This window comes from Sinohyriopsis cumingii, chromosome 5 (genome assembly GCF_028554795.1).
Source record: "Sinohyriopsis cumingii isolate HCF-2022 chromosome 5, ASM2855479v2, whole genome shotgun sequence".
NCBI classification, from domain to species: domain Eukaryota; kingdom Metazoa; phylum Mollusca; class Bivalvia; order Unionida; family Unionidae; genus Sinohyriopsis; species Sinohyriopsis cumingii.
The window spans coordinates 104,875,525-104,891,493 of record NC_142965.1 but is presented as its reverse complement, the minus strand read 5'-3'; the positions used below and the strand labels follow the sequence as shown (position 1 = coordinate 104,891,493).

Here is a 15,969-nt window from a genome sequence, read left to right as displayed (position 1 = left end):
AAATTCCATAATTGCTTTTTGGACTTGGCATGAAACAGCATCTTTGAGCAGAGTTATGGCCCCTGAGTATCAACCTTACATGCATTCCATGAGACACAGTGACTTCTTCCAATTCCTGTTGAATTTCAACCTGATTTGGTATGAAGCTTAGTAATGAGGACATCTTGGTTCAATTAGAAGTTTTAAACATTTGATCAGTATCATCATTTAGCTGAATTTTGGTTGACATGTGATTGTTGTATCCATGTGATCTTGTTTTCACAATAATTCCCTTAATTATTATTGGATTTTAGGACATTTTACAGGCATATTGATGTAACATTCAGTGAAAAATGATTATCAGCTTCTAGTGTCATCATTTGGTGGAAGTTATGGCCACTGAGTATTTTCATCCACATTTTGTATGTAGAGACTTCATCAGTTTCTCAAGGTAATATTAACTCATTTCTATATTATTATTATCACCTAGCCCTTTCCTTTACAAAACCACATTACCCTACTTCCACATGTTTCATAAAAACTTGTAAAATCCTTGAATTTGAATGATTCCCTTGAGATCTCCTTGAATTTTGAATTTTTTTTATATTGCCTTGGACAAATCAATCAATTTATCTTGGGAAGTACAAAAATGTTAATGTCACTTTTAAAATTCAGAATTGTTGTTATACATACATACATACATACATACATACATACATACATACATATATATAATTAATGTAATGAATATGTAAATCAAATGAGATAAAATAATGTGGATCAAATGCCATAAGAGTAGTGTCCATTTACAGGAGTGACATTCTGATGATACACAAGTAGTGTCCCTTTGCAGTGGTATGCTAGTTGACTGAGTGTTTTATCATTTACTTTAGTACATTTGTATGCAGTATGCAGTGATAAACACAGTAACATAAGGAGGAAATTTCATTTCCATAAGATAAAAACTGTGGATATCCATATATTAACCTCTTGAAACTTCCTTGCAAACTCAGAAGATCAGCTTTGGCTCTATGAACCACTGTCCAGTGAAAAGTTGATGACATCTTTGACAGAAATTTGATTGTATATTTTTCAGGTGAAATGTACAAGACTTGTACAAGTACTCAGTTCTCCAGCTGCTACTGAGTTGATATTCCTGCTTCTGTTTCGGAAATATCCTCCAAAAGGTACAGTATCCACATTAAGAAATTATATGAAACAAAAATAATGTAAACCAAGAATAAGGTGTGTCCTGTAAAATAATGTGAATTCCTTATGAGTGGAAATGAGTTACAATGAGAAGGTCAAGGGACCCAAGTGTTCCTGAGATCACACACCATTCTGATATTCTTGTATGTGCTAGTAATGAAATGTCACACTTGTCTAAACTTGATATCGGTAGTTTCTGAAAGAAATTATTTTTAAAAAAAATCTCATCCATATTTGAAGGCAGATGAGAATATTTTTTATAAAGTTTAAAGCCCTGAAACAAGTTTGATCAATATTTATTTTAAAAAAAATAAAAATAAAACCTTTTTAAATTAAAGAGCTAATAGTTTCAGAAATTGTGTACATGTACATTTACTTATTTACTTATTCTGGGGAATATAGCATTGCCGAATAGAAATGGAAAATGTGTAAACTGGTTTAAAGTACATAATATTTATAAATTTTTATTCAGATTAGGAATATTTACCCATTTTATTCAGATCTAAAATATTTACCTGTTATACTCAGATTAAAAAGTGATGCTGCTGAGTCTGTGGAACAGCTTCATATATACAATATATATTTGAAATTGTTTGGTTGTTGCAACTTTTGCCATTTTTACCACTCACTAATGGATCACAGAAATTATACTTTGGAGAGATCTGAAAATGTCCCTTATTAGTTAAACCAAATGGGAAAATTGCAAGAAAAATTAAAAACATTGATTTTTCTAAAGTGATGATTTATAAAAGTTTATCAATGCAAAAATTTCCAAACATGCATTACATTGTCATTTGATGGTATGCAATGCACATTACAGTCAAGTGTTCTATGCTTTGAATAAATTATTCAGGTTATTGATTAAAATATATTCAATGAGTACAGAAGACAAATTAGGATGGGAGGACTTCCTGTACATCTGAAGTATTGATATACATAGAGAATAGGTAAGCACACAATCAGTGTTTTGCTTTCTTTGACTCAGTTTCATTGGTAATATTTCCAATAGTTTACAGCAAAATCCTCATGAAATTTAGTTCATGGACTCAAGCTTTAGGTGTATTTTCTTTCAGATGCACATATGACAGTTTTAATTCTTGACCTGAAAACAATGGAACTGCGAGATTTCCGCAGAGACTTGCCACTTTCCGATGAGGAGTTTAACCTGATGCAGAAGAAAACAATTGTCTCATGTGATGTAAAATGAACATAGTTATTACAGTCTATTGTCTTAAATAGTACTAAGGAAGGCATATTTCTGCACACAGACATTTTGTGTGAAATGTATTGAAGTGTACAAGTATATATATATACAAAGATATTCTTGTGTAAGAGACAATCAAGAAAGACAATTTTTGTCAACTTTCTTTCGAGGAAGCTCATGATAATAATCAGTTTTGTATCTCTGTTTGCCCATCCATATTTCAGTCTGTTTATCCACACCCTATATTAAAGCCAGTTTTAAAGACACTTTACGTTAGAGACCATATTTCAGTCTGTTTATCCACAATCTATATTAAAGCCAGTGTTAACGACACCTTACGTTAGAGACCATATTTCAGTCTGTTTATCCACACCCAATATTAAGGCCAGTGTTAAAGACACCTTATGTTAGAGACCATATTTCAGTCTGTTTATCCACACCCTATATTAAGGCCAGTGTTAAAGACACCTTATGTTAGAGACCATATTTTAGTCTGTTTATCCACACCTTATATTAAGGCCAGTGTTAAAGACACATTATGTTAGAGACCATATTTCAGTCTGTTTATCCACACCCTATATTAAAGCCAGTGTTATAGACACTTTATGTTAGAGACCATATTTCAGTCAGTTTATCCACACCCTACATTAAGGCCAGTGTTATAGACTCCTTATGTTAGAAGGCCAGTGTTAAAGACGCCTTACATTAGAGACCATATTTCAGTCTGTTTATCCACACCCTATATTAAGGCCAGTGTTAAAGACACCTTATGTTAGAGACCATATTTTAGTGTGTTTATCCACACCCTATATTAAGGCCAGTGTTAAAGACACCTTATGTTAGAGACCATATTTCAGTCTGTTTATCCACACCCTATATTAAAGCCAGTGTTAAAGACACCTTATGTTAGAGACCTATTTCATTCTGTTTATCCACACCCTATATTAAGGCCAGTGTTAAAGACACCTTATGTTAGAGACCATTTTTCAGTCTGTTTATCCACACCCTACATTAAGGCCAGTGTTATAGGCACCTTATGTTAGAAGGCCAGTGTTACAGCCACCTTATGTTAGAGACCATATTTCAGTCTGTTTATCCACACCCTACATTAAGGCCAGTGTTATAAACACCTTATGTTAGAAGGCCAGTGTTAAAGACACCTTATGTTACAGACGATATTTCAGTCTGTTTATCCACAACCTATATTAAAGCCAGTGTTAAAGACACCTTATGTTAGAGACCATATTTCAGTCTGTTTATCCACACCCTATATTAAGGCCAGTGTTAAAGTCACCTTAAGTTAGAGACCATATTTCAGTCTGTTTATGCACACCATACATTAAGGCCAGTGTTATAGACACTTTATGTTAGAGACCATATTTCAGTCAGTTTATCCACACCCTACATTAAGGCCAGTGTTATAGACACCTTATGTTAGAAGGCCAGTGTTAAAGACACCTTTTGTTAGAGACCATATTTCAGTCTGTTTATCCACACCCTGTATTAAAGCCAGTGTTAAAGACACCTTACGTTAGAGACCATATTTCAGTCTGTTTATCCACACCCTATATTAAGGCCAGTGTTAAAGACACCTTATGTTAGAGACCATATTTCAGCCTGTTTATCCACACCTTATATTAAGGCCAGTGTTAAAGACACTTTATGTTAGAGACCATATTTCAGTCAGTTTATCCACACCCTACATTAAGGCCAGTGTTAAAGACACCTTATGTTAGAAGGCCAGTGTTAAAGACACCTTATGTTAGAGACCATATTTCAGTCTGTTTATCCACACCTAATATTAAGGCCAGTGTTAAAGACACCTTATGTTAGAGACCATATTTCAGTCTGCTTATCCACACGCTATATTAAGGCCAGTGTTAAAGACACCTTATTTTAGAGACCATATTTCAGTCTGTTTATCCACACCCTATATTAAGGCCAGTGTTAAAGACACCTTATGTTAGAGACCATATTTTAGTCTGTTTATCCACACCTTATATTAAGGCCAGTGTTAAAGACACATTATGTTAGAGACCATATTTCAGTCTGTTTATCCACACCCTATATTAAGGCCAGTGTTATAGACACTTTATGTTAGAGACCATATTTCAGTCAGTTTATCCACACCCTACATTAAGGCCAGTGTTATAGACTCCTTATGTTAGAAGGCCAGTGTTAAAGACGCCTTACATTAGAGACCATATTTCAGTCTGTTTATCCACACCCTATATTAAGGCCAGTGTTAAAGACACCTTATGTTAGAGACCATATTTTAGTGTGTTTATCCACACCCTATATTAAGGCCAGTGTTAAAGACACCTTATGTTAGAGACCATATTTCAGTCTGTTTATCCACACCCTATATTAAAGCCAGTGTTAAAGACACCTTATGTTAGAGACCTATTTCATTCTGTTTATCCACACCCTATATTAAGGCCAGTGTTAAAGACACCTTATGTTAGAGACCATTTTTCAGTCTGTTTATCCACACCCTACATTAAGGCCAGTGTTATAGGCACCTTATGTTAGAAGGCCAGTGTTACAGCCACCTTATGTTAGAGACCATATTTCAGTCTGTTTATCCACACCCTACATTAAGGCCAGTGTTATAAACACCTTATGTTAGAAGGCCAGTGTTAAAGACACCTTATGTTACAGACGATATTTCAGTCTGTTTATCCACACCCTATATTAAGGCCAGTGTTACAGCCACCTTATGTTAGAGACCATATTTCAGTCTGTTTATCCACACCCTACATTAAGGCCAGTGTTATAAACACCTTATGTTAGAAGGCCAGTGTTAAAGACACCTTATGTTACAGACGATATTTCAGTCTGTTTATCCACACCCTATATTAAAGCCAGTGTTAAAGACACATTATGTTAGAGACCATATTTCAGTCTGTTTATCCACACCCTATATTAAAGCCAGTGTTAAAGACACCTTATGTTAGAGACCATATTTCAGTCTGTTTATCCACACCCTATATTAAGGCCAGTGTTAAAGACACCTTATGTTAGAGACCATATTTCAGTCTGTTTATCCACACCATACATTAAGGCCAGTGTTATAGACACTTTATGTTAGAGACCATATTTCAGTCAGTTTATCCACACCCTACATTAAGGCCAGTGTTATAGACACCTTATGTTAGAAGGCCAGTGTTAAAGACACCTTTTGTTAGAGACCATATTTCAGTCTGTTTATCCACACCCTATATTAAAGCCAGTGTTAAAGACACCTTATGTTAGAGACCATATTTTAGCCTGTTTATCCACACCTTATATTAAGGCCAGTGTTAAAGACACTTTATGTTAGAGACCATATTTCAGTCAGTTTATCCACACCCTACATTAAGGCCAGTGTTAAAGACACCTTATGTTAGAAGGCCAGTGTTAAAGACACCTTATGTTAGAGACCATATTTCAGTCTGTTTATCCACACCCTGTATTAAAGCCAGTGTTAAAGACACCTTACGTTACAGACCATATTTCAGTCTGTTTATCCACACCCTATATTAAGGCCAGTGTTAAAGACGCCTTACATTAGAGACCATATTTCAGTCTGTTTATTCACACCTAATATTAAGGCCAGTGTTAAAGACACCTTATGTTAAAGACCATATTTCAGTCTGTTTATCCACACCTAATATTAAGGCCAGTGTTAAAGACACCTTATGTTAGAGACCATATTTCAGTCTGCTTATCCACACGCTATATTAAGGCCAGTGTTAAAGACACCTTATTTTAGAGACCATATTTCAGTCTGTTTATCCACACCCTATATTAAGGCCAGTGGTAAAGACACCTTATGTTAGAGACCATATTTCAGTCTGTTTATCCACACCCTATATTAAAGCCAGTGTTAAAGACACCTTTTGTTAGAGACCATATTTCAGTCTGTTTATCTACACCCTATATTAAGGCCAGTGTTATAGACACTTTATGTTAGAGACCATATATCAGTCAGTTTATCCACACCCTACATTAAGGCCAGTGTTAAAGACACCTTATATTAGAGACCATATTTCAGTCTGTTTACCCACACCCTATATTAAGGCCAGTGTTAAAGGTGCCTTACATTAGAGACCATATTCCAGTCTGTTTATCCACACCCTATATTAAAGCCAGTGTTAAAGACACCTTATGTTAGAGACCATATTTCAGTCTGTTTATCCACACCCTATATTAAGGCCAGTGTTAAAGACACCTTATGTTAGAGACCATATTTCAGTCTGTTTATCCACACCCTATATTAAGGCCAGTGTTAAAGACACCTTATGTTAGAGACCATATTTCAGTCAGTTTATCCACACCCTATATTAAAGCCAGTGTTAAAGACACCTTATGTTAGAGACCATATTTCAGTCTGTTTATCCACACCCTATATTAAGGCCAGTGTTAAAGACACCTTATGTTAGAGACCATATTTCAGTCAGTTTATCCACACCCTATATTAAAGCCAGTGTTAAAGACACCTTATGTTAGAGACCATATTTCAGTCTGTTTATCCACACCCTACATTAAGGCCAGTGTTATAGACACCTTATGTTAGAAGGCCAGTGTTACAGACACCTTATGTTAGAAACCATATTTCAGTCTGTTTATCCACACCCTACATTAAGGCCAGTGTTATAGACACCTTATGTTAGAAGGCCAGTGTTAAAGACACCTTATGTTAGAGACCATATTTCAGTCTGTTTATCCACACCCTATATTAAAGCCAGTGTTAAAGACACATTATGTTAGAGACCATATTTCAGTCTGTTTATCCACACCCTATATTAAAGCCAGTGTTAAAGACACCTTATGTTAGAGACCATATTTCAGTCTGTTTATCCACACCCTATATTAAGGCCAGTGTTAAAGACACCTTATGTTAGAGACCCTATTTCATTCTGCTTATCCACACCCTATATTAAAGCCAGTGTTAAAGACACCTTATGTTAGAGACCATATTTCAGTCTGTTTATCCACACCCTATATTAAGGCCAGTGTTAAAGACACCTTATGTTAGAGACCATATTTCAGTCTGTTTATCCACACCCTATATTAAAGCCAGTGTTAAAGACACCTTATGTTAGAGACCATATTTCAGTCTGTTTATCCACACCCTATATTAAAGCCAGTGTTAGACACCTTATGTTAGAGACCATATTTCAGTCTGTTTATCCACACCCTATATTAAGGCCAGTGTTAAAGACACCTTATATTAGAGACCATATTTCAGTCTGTTTATCCACACCCTATATTAAGGCCAGTGTTGAAGACACCTTATGTTAGAGACCATATTTCAGTCTGTTTATCCACACCCAATATTAAGGCCAGTGTTAAAGACACCTTATGTTAGAGACCATATTTCAGTCTGTTTATCCACACCCTATATTAAGGCCAGTATTAAAGACACCTTATGTTAGAGACCATATTTCAGTCTGTTTATCCACACCCTATTTTAAAGCCAGTGTTAGACACCTTATGTTAGAGACCATATTTCAGTCTGTTTATCCACACCCTATATTAAGGCCAGTGTTAAAGACACCTTATGTTAGAGTCCATATTTCAGTCTGTTTATCCACACCTTATATTAAGGCCAGTGTTGAAGACACCTTATGTTAGAGACCATATTTCAGTCTGTTTATCCACACCCAATATTAGGCCAGTGTTAAAGACACCTTATGTTAGAGACCATATTTCAGTCTGTTTATCCACACCCTATATTAAGGCCAGTATTAAAGACACCTTATGTTAGAGACCATATTTCAGTCTGTTTATCCACACCCTATATTAAGGTCAGTGTTAAAGACACCTTATGTTAGAGACCATATTTCATTCTGTTTATCCACACCCTATATTAAGGCCAGTGTTAAAGACACCTTATGTTAGAGACCATATTTCAGTCTGTTTATCCACACCCTATATTAAGGCCAGTGTTAAAGACACCTAATGTTAGAGACCATGTTTCATGCTGTTTATCCACACCCTATATTAAGGCCAGTGTTCTAGACACCTTATGTTAGAGACCATATTTCGGTAGGTTTATCCACACCCTATATTAAGGCCAGTGTTAAAGACACTTTATGTTAGAGACCATATTTAAGTCTGTTTATCCACACCCTATATTAAGGCCAGTGTTAAAGACACCTTATGTTACAGACCATATTTCAGTCTGTTTATCCACACCCTATATTAAGGCCAGTGTTATAGACACCTTTTTAAGATTCAGATTATGTTCAATATTACAAGCACTTAATTTGTAGATAAGTAAAAATTAGCCTTCAGTGAATGGAGGTTTCTGTTTTTCATTATAATAAATGTGTGCATTTATAAAAGGAATAATCTTTCAAAAGTTATTGGGATGTACATGGACATCTTTCATCTTTCTTACATTGAAGAAGGAAGATTTATTGATTACTGTAATAAAAACTCTCTGGTGAATACATTTATGAGAAGGTTCCTAGATTTTCATGTTGATGTGTAATTTGTATGATATAAAGTTGGACTGGATATTTAGACAAAGAAAACAGACTTTGGTTCATCTTATTACGTATCTTTTATATACCAGGAATAATATTTGTAGGGAGTTTAAAACCACATTTTTATCCAAGGTATTTTGACCCTCCTGTCCAATGGTTCCAAGGAGTTGTTGCAGTTTTGAGTCCAGTCTGTTTCTATTTTGCCCACATCTACATATACAAAATGGTTTAAGTCTAATAACTTAAATTTGCTGTTTGCTTTTGTTCATCATTTCCTTAAACCTTTTGTGGCTTTACCTGGTAGCAATAGAACCTTATTTATTTGGGAATTAATAGGTTAAATGTTAAGATTATTAGCACTGTAATCAGTTTACCGTGTTATTTTCCAGCATATCAATTTCTCTATTCAGTGCACCCGAGTATTTGGTCCCACTGGAGCAGATTATCTGTTTATCATGTTCAATGGAAGCTTGAGGGTAATTTCCCTTGTAACTGGACAACTTGTGGTGAAGACAGGAAATACAAGGAAACCAGATGGTAATAGCAAAATTATCAGCATAAGTAATATTCACAGCAGCAGCAAATTTAATATTGCATACAACAATAACACCAACAAGAAACAGGAAGAGTAATGCTAATAACAGCAACAATATCAACATTAATATGAATATTATTATTGTCACAGCCCTTCCCATTTGTAACATAATTCTAGATATAATGCATCACTGCATTGGGACCTATGACCAAAATTTAACCATTGTACTTTAATTTATCTATCAAAATGTATAGCAGTATGGGTTGAATGAAAAATCAAGAAACTTATTATTATAGCTTATTTTCCATTTTTTAACAATTAGTTTTACCCCATTACCAACACCTATATCATTCATTAAATGTTTGATCATTTCTGCAGTATCATATTTTGATACCTACTGCAGTTATTAGTATACTGCAGTTTGTTACATAGTGCAGTCAGCAGTTATGGTACCTAGCAAGTGGAGGTAATGGATAAGAGTTATTGTCCTTTGTCTATATCTTTTAGTAGGGCTGTATTTGCAAGGTAGCATGATAATATTTCTCACATTATGTAATTGGGTAAGTTTTCTTTGAGAAACATAAATTTACCTAAAATTTGTTGTTTAAAAGAAGACCAAAAAGAAGATAGTTCCATTTCTAGGGCAGATTTTTGTGACTGTACTCATATTGAACCTGGATCTGTTTTGCTGTGTTAACATGATAACTGGAAATCTTCTGCATGGCCATGAAACCTTATTTGGCTGGTACATTTATTTAGCTTCAATTTTGACAAATTCATATCTGCAAAATATTATAAAACTTGCTGTTCAGAGCTGTTTCATATAAATATACATGGTGTCCTGCAAAGGTAGGTTTTAAAATTTATATGCAAGAATAATCTGATTCCTCAGAGAACTTATATGAATATGATGTAGAATTCAGAATTACATGTTTTCTTGGAACATCCCTCATAATAGTGCTTGGATTTAAAAAAGTGGTGTAAGTGATTTGACACTGCCTTTATAATATAAGAATCAGTACGGGTTCTATTATTAGGATTTTCTTCATGGTTTTGTTAGAGTTACCAAATACATTAAAATAATTTCAGGGTTTGATGGCTGTGTGATTGATGCAGGAGACACAGACTTGCCTGTAGATGCTCGAGTTACTACTGTTTGCACAAAGGGAAAAATATTTGCTGTAGCTTATGCCAGGGTGAGTACATCAAATAAATTTACATCTCCTGGCTTTGGTTTTATTAAAATTTCTAAAGTTTCTGACAGACTGAGATTTTGTAATTTCTTATTTGTTTCTTGTTTTATAACTAGGGCTTTTTAACTCCACATTAAACAGGCATCTGAGACTAAAATTTTGTCATAATATGTTCAATACACCTGAAAAGGGAGGCCTTTTTAATCTATAAGGAAAATGTCAGGATTTCCTCAGATCTGAGTGTATTACTCAAATCCGTCTTAAAGAGCCAAATTATTCCTGGTAATTATTTTATGCAAGTACAGCATGTTTTTCGAGGGACTCGTGCTATTGGCCTCTTGGTATTGTAGCTTAATGCAGTGACTAATGCAACTGGTCCTACAATGCAGTATATATTACAGTCTAGTTAGAGCATCTAGTCCTACAATGCAGTATATATTACAGTCTAACTAGAGCAACTAGTCCTACAATGCAGTATATAGTACAGTCTAGCTAGAGCAACTAGTCCTACAATGCAGTATATATTACAGTCTAGCTAGAGCAATTAGTCCTACAATGCAGTATATATTACAGTCTAGCTAGAGCAACTAGTCCTACAATGCAGTATATATTACAGTCTAGCTAGAGCATCTAGTCCTACAATGCAGTATATATTACAGTCTAGCTAGAGCAACTAGTCCTACAATGCAGTATATAATACAGTCTAGCTAGAGCAACTAGTCCTACAATGCAGTATATATTACAGTCTAGCTAGAGCATCTAGTCCTACAATGCAGTATATAGTACAGTCTAGCTAGAGCAACTAGTCCTACAATGCAGTATATAGTACAGTCTAGCTAGAGCAACTAGTCCTACAATGCAGTATATATTACAGTCTAGCTAGAGCAACTAGTCCTACAATGCAGTATATATTACAGTCTAGCTAGAGCAACTAGTCCTTCAATGCAGTATATATTACAGTCTAGCTAGAGCAACTAGTCCTACAGTGCAGTATATATTACAGTCTACCTAGAGCAACTAGTCCTACAATGCAGTATATATTACAGTCTACCTAGAGCATTTTGTCCTACAATGCAGTATATATTACAGTCTACCTAGAGCATTTAGTCCTACAATGCAGTATAAATTACAGTCTAGCTAGAACAACTAGTCCTACAATTTACCAACAGATGTGAATATTTTGAAATGAGTTCTCTGATTGTATAAGATTTATTGCCCTTTATGTGACGTAGCTTAATGCAGTTTATGTCACAATCTGATCAGTGCAACTTTTCCTGCAAATTACCTACAGATACAAGTCAATGAGTTATCTAAATTTTATAAGATTTACTTCCCTTCATGACTAGCATATGACAATCTTGTTAACACATCCAGTCTGTGACTCAGTTTTAATTTGATTGCCATGAAACTTTGTACATGAGATGGTTATGATTCAATGCTACGCATGTTAACAAATCAATTTTTTCAGAGTTATAGTCTTTGGTAGAATTGCATGGAACAAACATGTCTTGCAAATCTTTTGGCATCACTGTAAAACATTACGGTTTATGGTCTTCATCTTAAACTGCACATGCTGACAAATTTTTGTGTTATGGTGATAATACTAGAGTTATTGCCATTTTTATTATTACAACTGGATAAAGTGTATGAAATGTTGAGAGATTGAAGCTAATCTTACAGTATTTAGTGGATTACTTTGAAACTTATCACATAAGATGCTTGTCATAGGAAGATATGCATATTGTCCATTTATTTTACTTGCACTGTTCTCGAAGGAGGTACAGCTCTGGTGGCCTTGTGGTTAGAGCATCCGCCTCGGAAGTGAGAGGTTGTGGGGTCAAACCCCAGCAGAGTTATACCAAAGTTATATAAAAATGGTACTAACAGCTTCCTCGCTTGGCACTCAGCATTACGAGTTAGTGTTAGGACTGGTCGGTCTGGTGTCAGGACAATGTGGCTGGGTGGGATATCATGTTACATGTCTGACATGATGCCCCAGTGCTAGACATCACTATAAACTGCCACACTGCAGACATTGTTGCAATATGACTGAAACAATGTTAAAGCTACGTTTAAAATCCAAATCACACACACACACTCAGAGGAGGTATGCATTTTTTCCTATAAACTCATTTAGTATCTCCATGGGGTAGGGTTAGGACATGGGGGAAGTGTGATATATTTTTGAGAAATTGCTTACCATTCCTTTATTTGGATTTTTGACTTATAGTTTTAAAAAATAACGAGGTAGTCATATTTTTTTATGTTTTCTAATTTCATGGTGTTTGTTTTTGTAATCATATCATTATATATGTTTTTTATCTTATAGGTGTTATCTAATGTTGTCAAGCGCTTAGAGCTTCTAAAGATTAGGCGCTATAAAAAGTCCTCATTATTATTATTATTATTATTATCATATTACAATAATTTGTGAATTTTTTTTACATTTTGCTGGACATTAAGATTTTTGACAAAAACCTTATCACTTTTAAACAACAATCACTTGCGGCAAATAAAATTTGAACTTGTGAAATTTAGACTCTTTAGTCTGATTTAGGGGGATATGTGCTTTACAGACAGAAATCTACTTTTGTTTTTCAAGTTATGTTCACTGGACAGATTTGAGATTAATTTTATTGAGGATTGCTAAAATTAGACAGCATGTTAAAGTTTGTGTTGAAGGTTCTGTTTATTGCTTGTAGTGAGGAACTTTGACTTTGAATTTTATTTCTGTTTGTTAAATTACATGCATCTGACCTTACTAAAGATGTTTTTACCCAGTTTTACTGATATTTATTTTAAATTTATTGGAAAAGTTTGAGGTTTAGGTTTGCATTTGAAAGTTTGCATCCTTTCCTTTCGAAGATTGGTGACAAACATGCAGGAACTGTACACATTTTCCTGTCTTTTTTCGTTAGTTCAGCTCCCATTTTTAGGACACATGACGACATACACCGTAATGCTGGCAAAATAGGCATATTCATCATTTAGTGTTTGGTTAAAACTTTTCAACAGTGTTTTGATTATTGGCTTGACATATGGGCACTGGCCTTCTTTTTAGTAAATCTTTTATTATTTTTATGTCTTTTTGAGATTGGTGCCAGTAGTCAGTGAAAAATGCATTGTGACCAGTATACATGTAGCTGGTTGAGGAATGACTGCTGGCCCATGGGAAGCTACTGGCAAGCTCTCTCACATATCCACATTGTTGGACAAGACTTGAACCCAAGCAGAGGTGATATGGCAGTGATCATTAAAGGAGAGTGCTTTAGACCACTCAGTCTCCCAGGGCATTATTAGTTTTTATTACAATTTATGGTGAAAATTAAGAGATTTAAGATTTTGTATAATGTGTTTCCTTTCTGGTCAGAGTTTGAAAATTCTCTTATTTCTTTCATTGAAATCATCTTTTTAAATAGCTTCACTGTATATAAGTCATTGCTGGATGATCACAATAAAATGTGCAATGGTGTATAGTGTTAACTAAAACGGCCTGCCCATCTTTCTATTTGTATAAACTTGTGATGACTCATTGAGTCAATAATTGGAATTGTGACCAATAGCATACAGGTCATACTTGCTGCCATTGGATCAGACTGAATCAGCTGCCAAGGTGTATCTTTGGGCAAAACATTTTTACTCTACTTGCCACAGAATTGTATTACCTTCATTTTGATTTTTGCTGTAAAACACCAACCTAACCCAACCCATTTGTTTGTCCATCTCTCCATGATATTTGATTCAGTTTTGCATTACTTAAGTCACTTTTTTAAGCACTGTATAGTCTATAGTTTAATGTGTAGCTCCAGCTTGAAAGAACTCAGCTATGGTGCTTAAATAGGTCACTATGACTGACGTGTCACATTTTGGTAACTTCTTTGGTCATGTGGCTTCATCAATAGATCCATTAAGTTGAATACTAAATCATCATATTAGAAATAGGCCAATGTGATTTATATTTCATGCTTCACTTTCTTTGCATAAAGTTGTTCAGAATCAGTGTCTTTTACACTGTTCACACTACAGGTACTTGCTTATGTCTGTACATTTCCGATCAGAGAGTTCTTGTTTTCATTATCCCATTTATCTGTTCCTAGTATCTGTTTAAATTTAAATACAAAATTTCTGGTTAAATACACTCCATGGAGCAAGCTATACTATCAGGATTAATGAAGTTAGACCTTTATTTTTAAAAATATTAAATGTATGAATATATTGCCTTGCAAGCTAGAATTTCCTTAAAAATTGGACCAACTTTTGGTCTTGGTAAAATGCCATTGTCCTTAAGAAAAATATCTAAATGTGGTTTAAGTAATATATAAATTGAAGGGTTAGTATTTTATATGCAAATTAAGCATTTCGTTTATAAATGTATATGTTACGTAACAGTAAAATGTGAGCCATTCAATTACTACACTTATAGGTCACTTTTATGTGACAGTCATGAAACTTGATGAGCACATTCATTTTATGTTATTGTATTAAACTCCATTTCCCTGACACATTTCTTTGAACAGTCCCCATCAAACCTGAGAAAGGCATCATTTCTAAGGACTGATATTTAGTTATAAAAATTAGGCTTCTGTGACCTACTTTGCTTGCCCTAGTGATTTTGCTTGATATATGGAATATGCCTTGACAGAACAGGCAAGGCATAGCATTCATCAGAATTGTTGTTACTATATTGAAATTAATCCTGTAATAAACATGAACACACATACACACACACAACTGAATCTACATTACCTATATGATCCAGTGAAACCTTTATGTCTAAAATAGGTCATGTCAACCTAGACAGGTTTAATCTTTGTAAGTCAGTACCTTTACTCAGGTGAAATGATGGAATGATTTGTATGCCTTGTAAAAATGTCAGTCAAATTACTTGATTTTCATTTAGTTTCTAAAGGAAGCAAATGAGACTTATGAATAAAAGACATTTTATAACATTATTTTATTGATGACTTTACTGGAGGATATCAGAGTTTATATGGTACTACACGTTGGACTAACACATTGTACTGAAAATGTGGTTTGATTAGCTTGACTGACCTGTAAATCAATGGCACTCTTAAAATTAGAATTACAATAATAAACAGCTACAATAGGCTCTCATTATAACAGTTGTACAATTATTATAATCAAAAGTAAAATAGTATCATACCTGTAAAATACAGAATATTTATATCCAGGTTTAAAGATAGAAATAGCCATCCCTGGCTATAGCAGTTATGTACAGTACAATTACAACATTTGTGCAAACTGTAGCATACTAAGTGCTGCTAGCAATGAGCTAACAGCTAAGTTTTGATATGTGAATATTTTTGATGGTTTCCCCTCACCCATCAGTGTGTTATTCATCTTCCCACTGAT

The 15,969-nt window shown here is 34.5% G+C and overlaps 1 protein-coding gene across 2 annotated transcripts in view; it reads left to right on the top strand.

Annotated features, from left to right (window-relative positions):
- The window catches only part of LOC149799924 (uncharacterized), a 174,868-nt gene that overhangs the window by 143,032 nt on the left and 15,867 nt on the right, over nt 1-15,969 (top strand). For both annotated transcript variants that reach the window (XM_089959379.1, XM_089959378.1), the window contains 4 exons: nt 1,076-1,166; nt 2,262-2,386; nt 9,279-9,405; nt 10,493-10,599. In XM_089959379.1, coding sequence (XP_089815505.1) covers nt 1,076-1,166; nt 2,262-2,386; nt 9,279-9,405; nt 10,493-10,599 — 450 coding nt within the window. The remainder of the gene's footprint in view (nt 1-1,075; nt 1,167-2,261; nt 2,387-9,278; nt 9,406-10,492; nt 10,600-15,969) is intronic.